General features: G+C 38.0%; 1 protein-coding gene across 1 annotated transcript in view; it reads left to right on the top strand.

The window, feature by feature from the left end:
- IFNAR1 (interferon alpha and beta receptor subunit 1) overlaps positions 1 to 8,993 on the top strand; it is a 36,249-nt gene that overhangs the window by 9,553 nt on the left and 17,703 nt on the right. Inside the window, exon 2 of the mRNA XM_012809712.2 lies at positions 7,329 to 7,452. Within this exon, the coding sequence (XP_012665166.1) occupies positions 7,329 to 7,452 (124 nt within the window). The remainder of the gene's footprint in view (positions 1 to 7,328; positions 7,453 to 8,993) is intronic.

Raw genomic sequence — 8,993 nt, 5'->3', positions numbered from 1 at the left:
CTGTGGTCTCAGCTACTTGGGAGGCAGAGGCAGGAGACTCGCTTGAGCCCAGGAGTGGAAGGTTGCTGTGAGCTGAGATGCCACAGCACTCTACCCGAAAATAAATAAATAAATAAATAAACTAAAACTAAACTAAAACTAAACTTAAAACTAAAATTAAAAACTAAAACTAAACTAAAACTAAACTAAACCTAAAACTAAACTAAACTAAAACTAAACTATAAACTAAACTAAAAATTAAACTAAAAACTAAAACTAAAAACTAAACTAAAACTAAAAAACTCAACTAAAAATTAAACTAAAAAACTAAACTAAAAAATCTAAACTAAAAAACTAAATGAAAAATTAAACTAATGAAAAATTAAACTAATGAAAAAACTAAACTAAAAATTAAACTAATGAAAAAACTAAACTAAAAATTAAACTAATGAAAACTAAACTAAAATTTAAACTAAACTAAAAAACTAAAAATTAAACTAATGAAAGAACTAAACTAAAAATTAAACTAATGAAGAATCTCTGAACTTGAACTTGTCCCAGGGGGACAGCTTGAGGCTCCTGTCTCAAAAAAAAAAAAAAAAAAAAAAAAATACAGGTAGACAATACAACAAAATCAGGAAAATATAAATGAAAAATTAAACTAATGAAAAACTAAACAATCTTACAGCTAAACTCTATGTAATGAATAAAATTTTAAAAATATAGCAAAGAGCTTCAACTCTTGATCAAACAGAAGAAAAAAAATCTCTGAACTTGGCTTGGCACCTGTGGCTCAAGCGGCTAAGGTGCCAGCCACGTACACCTGAGCTGGCGGGTTTAAATCCAGCCTGGGCCCGCCAAACAACGATGGCTGCAACCCCCCCAAAAAAAAATCTCTGAACTTGAAGACAGATCATTTGAAATTACCCAGTCACTTCCAAATCACAGTAGAGTTCATAAAATAAAATATAAAATTAAAATTTAACAAAATCACCTAGTCAGAGAAATGAAAAAGAGAAAATGAACATGAATAGATGCATATTTTAGAAGTTACATAAAAAGAAGAGATGATGAAAGGCATAGAAAGCTTATATAAAGAATAACAGCTGAAAACCTCCAAGTCTAGGGAGAGATAGGGACATACAGATTCTGAAAACTCAATGGCCCCCTATACATTTAACCAAAAAAAGTCTCTGTTTGAGGTGTATTATTATCAATTGTCAAAAGTCAAAAAGATCAATATGGTGCTGAAAGTTCTAGCCAATATAATCAGGCAAAAGAAGGAAATAAAAGGGATCCAACTGGGTGCAGAGGAGGTCAAACTCTTGTTCTTTACCAACAATATGATCTTATACTTAGAGAACCCCAAAGACTCAACCACAAGACTCTTGGAAGAGATCAAAAAATACAGCAGTGTCTCAGATTATAAAAATCAACGTCCACAAATCAGTAGCCTTTGTATATGCCAATAACAGCCAAGATGAGAAACTAATTAAGGATACAATTCCCTTCACAGTAGCTTCAAACAAAATAGAATACCTAGGAATATCCATAACAAAAGAGGTGAAGGACCTCTACAAAGAAAATTACAAAACCCTAAGAAAAGAACTAGCATAACATATTAACAAATGGAAGAACATATCACGCTCATGGCTGGGAAGAATCAACATTGTCAAAATGTCTATACTTCCAAAGGAATCTACAGATTCAATGCATCTGCATTAAAATACCATCATCATGCTTTCAAGAATTGGAAAAAATAATTCTTTTTTTTTTTTTTTTTTTTTTTTTTGAGACAGAGCCTCAAGCTGTCCCCCTAGGTAGAGTGCCGTGGCATTACAGCTCACAGCAACCTCCAACTCCTAGGCTCAAGCGAGTCTCCTGCCTCTGCCTCCCAAGTAGCTGGGACCACAGGCGCCCGCCACAATGCCTGGCTATTTTTTGGTTGCAGCCGTCATTGTTGTTTGGCGGGTCCGGGCTGGGGATTCGAACCCGCCACCTTAGGTGTACATGGCTGGCGCCTTAGCTGGTTGAGCTATAGGCGCTGAGCCGAAAAAATAATTCTTTATTTTGTATGGAACCAGAGGAAACCCCATATAGCCAAGGCAATTCTTAGTAGTGAAAACAAAACCGGAGACATCACCCTATTAAAACTGTAAAAAGAGACCCCCAAACATAGTCATTATATTATATAATGATAAAGGGATCAATTCAGCAAAAAGATACAATTATAAACACGTGCACCCAACACTGGAATATATATACATATATATCAAAAATTAATATATCTAAAGGGAGAAATAGACTCCAATACATTAATATTGGGGTGTTCACATTTTACCATAAGGACATTTGCACTCAATTATTTATAGCAGTCTAATCCACAATTGCAAAGATATGGGAACAACTCACATGCCCTTTAACACATGAGTGGATTAACAAACAATAATTAAATAAAGTGGCATATGTATACCATGGCATACTATTTATCCATAAAAAGATGGGAGATTTTGTATCCTTGGTAACAACCTGGATAGATGTGGAGAGCATCTTCCAAAGTAAAGTATCACAGGAATGGAAAAACAAGCATCACATATGTCAATACTAAATTGAACTAGCAGATTAGAAACTCTGTGCTCATTTAAGAAGGGGGAGAGGGAGAGAGGTTTGGGTAAGGTCCCGCCCAAAGGAACAAGGCACCGGTATATGGCATTCTTCTTGGGTGAAAGAAACAACTACAACTCAGACTTCACCTTACAAAAGAAACAATGTAACCTGGTTGTATGTGCCCTCATATTAATCTGAAATTTAAAAAAAAATAGTTGGGGACTTTAGCACTTTATGGTCAATATTGGACAAATCAACAAAGTCCAAATGAGCTCAAAAATAACCACACCAAGACTCATAATCAAACTTTTGAAAGCCAAAGACAGTGGAATGACTCATTACATACACCAGTTTCTCAATAAGATCAACAGATTTCTCATCGGAAATTTCTGAGACCAGAAAGACAGTGAGTTGAAGTGCTTTTAAAAAAACAACAACAAACTATCAGCCAAAACTCTTATATACAACAGAATTGTCCTTAAAAACTGAAGGGAAATTAAGATGTTCCCATTTAATCAAAAGCTGTAGAAGTTAATCATCTCTAGACTTACCTTACAGGAAATACTTAAGGGAGTCCTGAAAGGTGGAGTGAAAGGGCACTATGGACAGCAACTCAAAACCATATGAAGAAATAAAATCTTGATAGAGATAAATACATGGGCAATTATAAAAATTGGTATCATTGGAACAACAGTTTATAACCCCACTTTTTGTTTTCTACATGCTTTAAGAGAATAATACATTTAAAAATAACACTAGTTTAAAAGCTAGTGTTATAACTTTGACTTGTAGCTCAGCATGTTTTTTCCTCCATAATTTAAGAGACTGATTTATCTAATTATGTTTGGGGGCATACAGTGTATGAAGATGAGATTCTGTGACATCAACTAAAAGGGATATGTATAGCTGTAAAGGAGCAGAGTTTGGGGACATTGTTGAAGTTAAGCTGGTGTAAATTAAAGTTAGAGTGTTAAAAATTTAAGACGTTGAATATCATACCCACGGTAACCATAAAGAAAATAGCTATAAAATATACACAGAGAAAATGAGAAAGAAATTCAAACATTTCACTACAAAAAAAATTTAGCTGAACACAAAAGAAGATAGTTATGCAGGAAATAAGAGGTAAAAAGCAATAGGGTATGTAAAAAGTAGCAGAATGACAAAGTCCCTCATTATTGGAAATTACTTTAAATAGGTTAAACTCCAATCAAGGTACAGATTGGCAGAATAAGTAAAAACATGGTCCAATTATATTCTGTCTTCAATCAATTCACTTTAGATTCAAAACAGAGCTTGAGAGCAGGGGTATCTATACTAATATAAAACAAAATAGACTTTAAATCAAAAGAAGGTTATAAGAAACACAGAAGAATGTTATATATTAATAAAAGGTTTAATACAGTGAGAAAATATAACAGTTATAAACATTTATGCTCCTAATGGCAAACTGTCAAAACATGAAAAGCTAAAACTAACAAAATTAAAGGGAGAAATAGACAGTTGTACAGTAACAGTGGACCCACTCTCAAAAATGGAAAGAACAACTAAAGACAAGATGAAGAAATTGAGGACACTGTCAACAAAACAACCATTGAAGGGGAGGAAACATTTGCAATTGTGTATAAGGGATTAATGTTCAGAATGTATTGAGAACTCTTAAAGCTCAACAATTTCAAAAAAGCCTGATTCAGAAATGCACAAAGGACTTGAATAGACATTTTTCCAAAGAAAAATTCATTTATGGCTCGGCGCCTATACCTCAACCGGCTAAGGCGCCAGCCACGTACACCTAAGGTGGCGGGTTCGAATCCCCAGCCCGGACCCGCCAAACAACAATGACGGCTGCAACCAAAAAATAGCCGGGCGTTGTGGCGGGCGCCTGTGGTCCCAGCTACTTGGGAGGCGGAGGCAGGAGACTCGCTTGAGCCCAGGAGTTGGAGGTTGCTGTGAGCTGTAATGCCATGGCACTCTACCCAGGGGGACAGCTTGAGGCTCTGTCTCAAAAAAAAAAAAAAGAAAAAGAAAAGAAAAATTCATTTATACCAATGAATAGAAAGTACATGAATACACTCAACATCACTAATCATGAGATTAAATTATGAGATCCACCTCACTCATTAGGATGACTACTCAAAAGAAACAAAGTAAATGTTGCTGAAGACGTGGAGAAATTGGAACCGTTGTGCATTTTGGTGGAACCATACAAGGGCACACCTGCTGTAGAAAATAGTTTGCTGGTTCCTCAGAAAATTAAACAGAATTACCATATGATCCAGCAGTTCTACTTCTGGGTATATGCCCCAAAGAATTGAAACCAGAGTCTCAAAGAGATATTTGTACATCTGTGTTTTTAGTAACATTATTCACAGTGGCTAAAACATGGAAGCAACCCACATGTCTATGGGCTGATGAATGAATGAATAAGCAAAATTTTGTATATGCATGCAATGGAATATTATTCAGCCTTAAAAAGGAAGGAAATTCTGACATTTGTTATAACATGAATGAACCTTGAGAGCATTATGCTAAGTGAAATAAGCTAGTCCCCAAAAAACTGTATGATTTCACTTTTGTGAGGTGGTTAACATGGTCAAAATCACACAGACAGAAAGTAGAACAGTGGTTACCCAGGGCTAGGGGTAGGAAGGAATGGGGAGTTACTGTTTAATGGGTACAGAGTTTCAGTTTGACAAGATAAAAAGAGTTATGAAGATAGATAGTGGTGATGGTTGCATACTGATATGAATGTATTTAATACTGAACTGTACACTTAAAAGTGGTTAAGGTGGGTGGCACCTGTAGCTAAAGTGGCTAAGGCGCCAGCCACGTACACCAGAGTTGGTGGGTTTTGAATCCGGCCTGGGCCTGCCAAACAATGACAACTACAACCAAAAAATAGTCAGGCGTTGTGGCAGGTGCCTGTCGTCCCAGCTACTGAGGAGGCTGAGGCAAGAGAATCGCTTATGCCCAGGAGTTGGAGGTTGCTATGAGCTGTGATGCCACAGCACTCTACCCAGGGCAATAGCTTGAGACTCTTGTCTCAAAAAAAAAAAAAAAAGTGGTTAAGGTGATAAATTTTGTGTTTTGTATATTTTACCTCAAAACAAACAAACAAAAAAATCTTGACTTCAACAAGTATTTGAGAACTAAGTACATCTACTTCGGTGTGAATTTGAGTGACACGGATGAAATGATACAGAGTGTTAGGAGAACAGCAGCATCTACGGGGGCTGCAGTGTCAAGGGAAGGTTTTCTGTAAGGGGTCAAGCTTGAGCTGGGTCTTGGGAGAATCTGGGTCGTCAGAGGAAGAGAAGTGCATTGCAGGTTGGAGGGGGCAGAAAAGAAAAACGAGAAGGGAATAATTTAATGGGTAGAAGATTTGTGTTAGTAGTAGTAAGAAATAAAGTAGGTCGATAGATGGGAGTCCTTAAAAATAAACAGAAAGGTTCGGCCTTGGGATGTGCAGCTGGCAAGATCTTTTAGGTTCCTGAAGGGCTTGGCTGGCACAAATATTTATACATTTGTCTCTCGATTTGGTTATGTGAAGATTATGGTCCTCACATCTGTTCAGTTTTCTCTCTGAGTATATCAAGTACACACGGTCCCCAATTTATGATAGTTCTTTTCTTTTCTTTTTTTTTTTTTTTGCAGTTTTTGGCCGGAGCTGGGTTTGAACCCGCCACCTCTGGCATATGGGGCCAGTGCCCCACTCCTTTGAGCCACAGGTGCCACCCTTACTTCAATAGTCTTTGACCTTACAGTGGACTCATGGGGTGTTAAATGCATTTTTGAACTGTGACTTTTTCTTTTACTTGTAGGTTTATTGATGCATAACACCTCATAATACTGTCTGAGAACATAGAATATGAAACCAAATGGAGGCTCTTTAGTTGTTAAACCTCATATCCTTTATACCAGTAGCACTTCTAAGACTAAAGAAAAAATTATATTTTTATACAGAGACAGTTTTTCAATTAAAAGACAGTTTTGGTTTGTTTGTTTGTTTGTTTTTTTCAGTTTTTGGCTGGGCTGGGTTTGAACCCACCACTTCCGGCATATGGGGCCGGTGCCCTACTCCTTTGAGCCACAGGCACCGCCTGTAAAAGACAGCTCTTTTTTTTTTGCAGTTTTTGGCCAGGGCTGGGTTTGAACCTGCCACCTCTGGCATATGGGGCCAGCATCCTCTGAACCACAGGCGCCACCTGACAGCTCTTTTTTATAAATGAGAAAACTCAACCTTTCTTTTTTTTTTTTTGAGACAGAGCGTCAAGCTGTCGCCTGGGTAGAGTGCCGTTGCATCACAGCTCACAGCAACCTCCAACCTCTGGGCTCAAGCGAGTCTCCTGCCTCAGGCTCTCAAGTAGCTGGGACCACAGGCACCTGCCACAGTGCCCGGCGATTTTTTGGTTGTAGCCATCATTGTTGTTTGGCAGGCCCGGGCTGGATTCAAACCCGCCACCTTAAGTATATGTGGCTGGTGCCTTAGCCACTTGAGCCACAGGCACCGAGCCAGAAAAAAACCTTTCTTCTAGCTCCTCTATGTGCAGAAACATAATTAGCCTCCCTGTGCCGAAAGCAATCTGTTTTTTAGATTTTTAATATGTACTTCATTATATTTGAATGTGTTTAAATGTGTTCATTCTTTAATCATCATTATCTTGATGAAAGGTGAAGAATAATGTTTTTTAAATATGTAGTGTTTATATAATTATCTTTTGTTGTCATTGTTGCCTTTATAGGTGGAATAAATCTAAACTGCTCTCAAAATTTAGAGGTCAACATCATAGATGACAATGTTACCCTAAAGTGGAACAGGAGAGATGAGTCTGTCAGGAACACGACTTTTTCAGCAGATTATGAAAAGTATGTAACTTTACTTATTGATTTGCCAGAATGACCTGAATGACTTCTGCAGTTTTAACACCATAATTTCTTTCGGATTTGAGAAGCATTTGGTTTTTCCATTTTCTAGAAATTTTATGTCTACTTTCTGTGACTTTTGTAATTTCATTTCTTTAAATAGAGAATCAAATTCATCTTTGGGTGTTGAAGCAAGAGCAATTTGGGAACCATAGTGATATATAGCTCTAATCCCCAGCCGTACCTTCTCTGCTCTGGAGATTCCAGCTTTGTTAAATATAATTTGGGGTGTGAACTAGAGCATGTGTTTGCTTTCTGGTTTTTGTTTTTGTTTTTGTTTTTGTTTTTGTTTTTGTTTTGAAACAGGGTCTCGCTATGTTGCCTGAGCTAGAGTGCAGTGATGTCATCCTCACTCACTACAGCCTCAAACTCCTGGGCTTATGGGATCCACCTGCTTTAGCCTTCCAAGTAACTGGGACTTCCAGCATGTAGCGCTCCATCCAGCTCATTTTTCTATTTCTGTAGAAACAGGGTCTCATTTTGTTGTTCAAGCTGGTCTTGAACTCCTGGCCTCACCCATCTCCCTACCTCAGCCTCCCAAAGTACTAGGATCACAGGCACCCTGACCCAGGGCATAACTTAAAGATATGGAAAGTATCACAAAGGCCCATCCAAGGTTGTGGATAGGCCACCAGTCTCCCCCTGCCCCCCACACAGGCTTTCCTGTTAACTCCATCATGCAGTGCATTTAAATTTTAAATACAATTTATAAACATCAATATATTGGACCCTGTATTTCCAAAGATCAAAGTTCATAGAGTTTCAATGCCTCCTCCTTAGAGGTAACTTTCTAGTTAACAGTTTAAGAGGATAAGAGTGGGAGTGTTCCAGAAGAAAGGAACTCAGAAGAGAACACAGCCTAGGAAGTGTACAACTTTGCCTCCTAGATTGGGGTCCTGTCTGCTAACCAGATTTTCCTGTCCAAGGAAAGGCAGGCCTCGAAGTAGGGTGTTAGGACCTCCATCCAGAACCCGGATCCTGCCACTTTGATTACAGGCAACTTGTATATTAATGTCATGCTTTCAGTAATTGTGTGTGTGCATATATGTATATACACACACATCCCACTTTTGTCAGAATTGATAATTAAAATGTTTTTATCTCTAAAGATGTTCTTTAAATTGAATTTTGAGTTTTGTTGCCCATTTTATTCTTTGCCTTAGTTTGGAACTTTCTCATGAACAGCTGTTTTAGGCATGGCAGGAGTTATTTCAGATACCTTTATTTTAAGTTACTCTCATCATAAAGAGCAAACAGGCCTGTGGCTCACGCCTGTAATCCTAGTATTCTGAGAGGCCAAGACAGGTTGAATGCTTAAGCTCAGGAGTTCAAGACCAGCCTGAGCAAGAGTGAGACCCTGTCTCTACTAAAAATAGAAAAACTCAGCCAGCCACGTACACCTAAGGTGGCAGGTTCAAATCCCCCGCCCGGACCCGCCAAACAACAATGACGGCTGCAACCAAAAAATAGCCGGGCGTTGTGGC

The sequence above is a fragment of the Otolemur garnettii genome, unplaced genomic scaffold (assembly GCF_000181295.1).
Source record: "Otolemur garnettii isolate 467f Iridium unplaced genomic scaffold, OtoGar3 scaffold00111, whole genome shotgun sequence".
NCBI classification, from domain to species: Eukaryota; Metazoa; Chordata; class Mammalia; order Primates; family Galagidae; genus Otolemur; species Otolemur garnettii.
The sequence above is the reverse complement of the archived record's forward strand: the minus strand, read 5'-3'. Positions and strand labels throughout refer to the sequence as shown.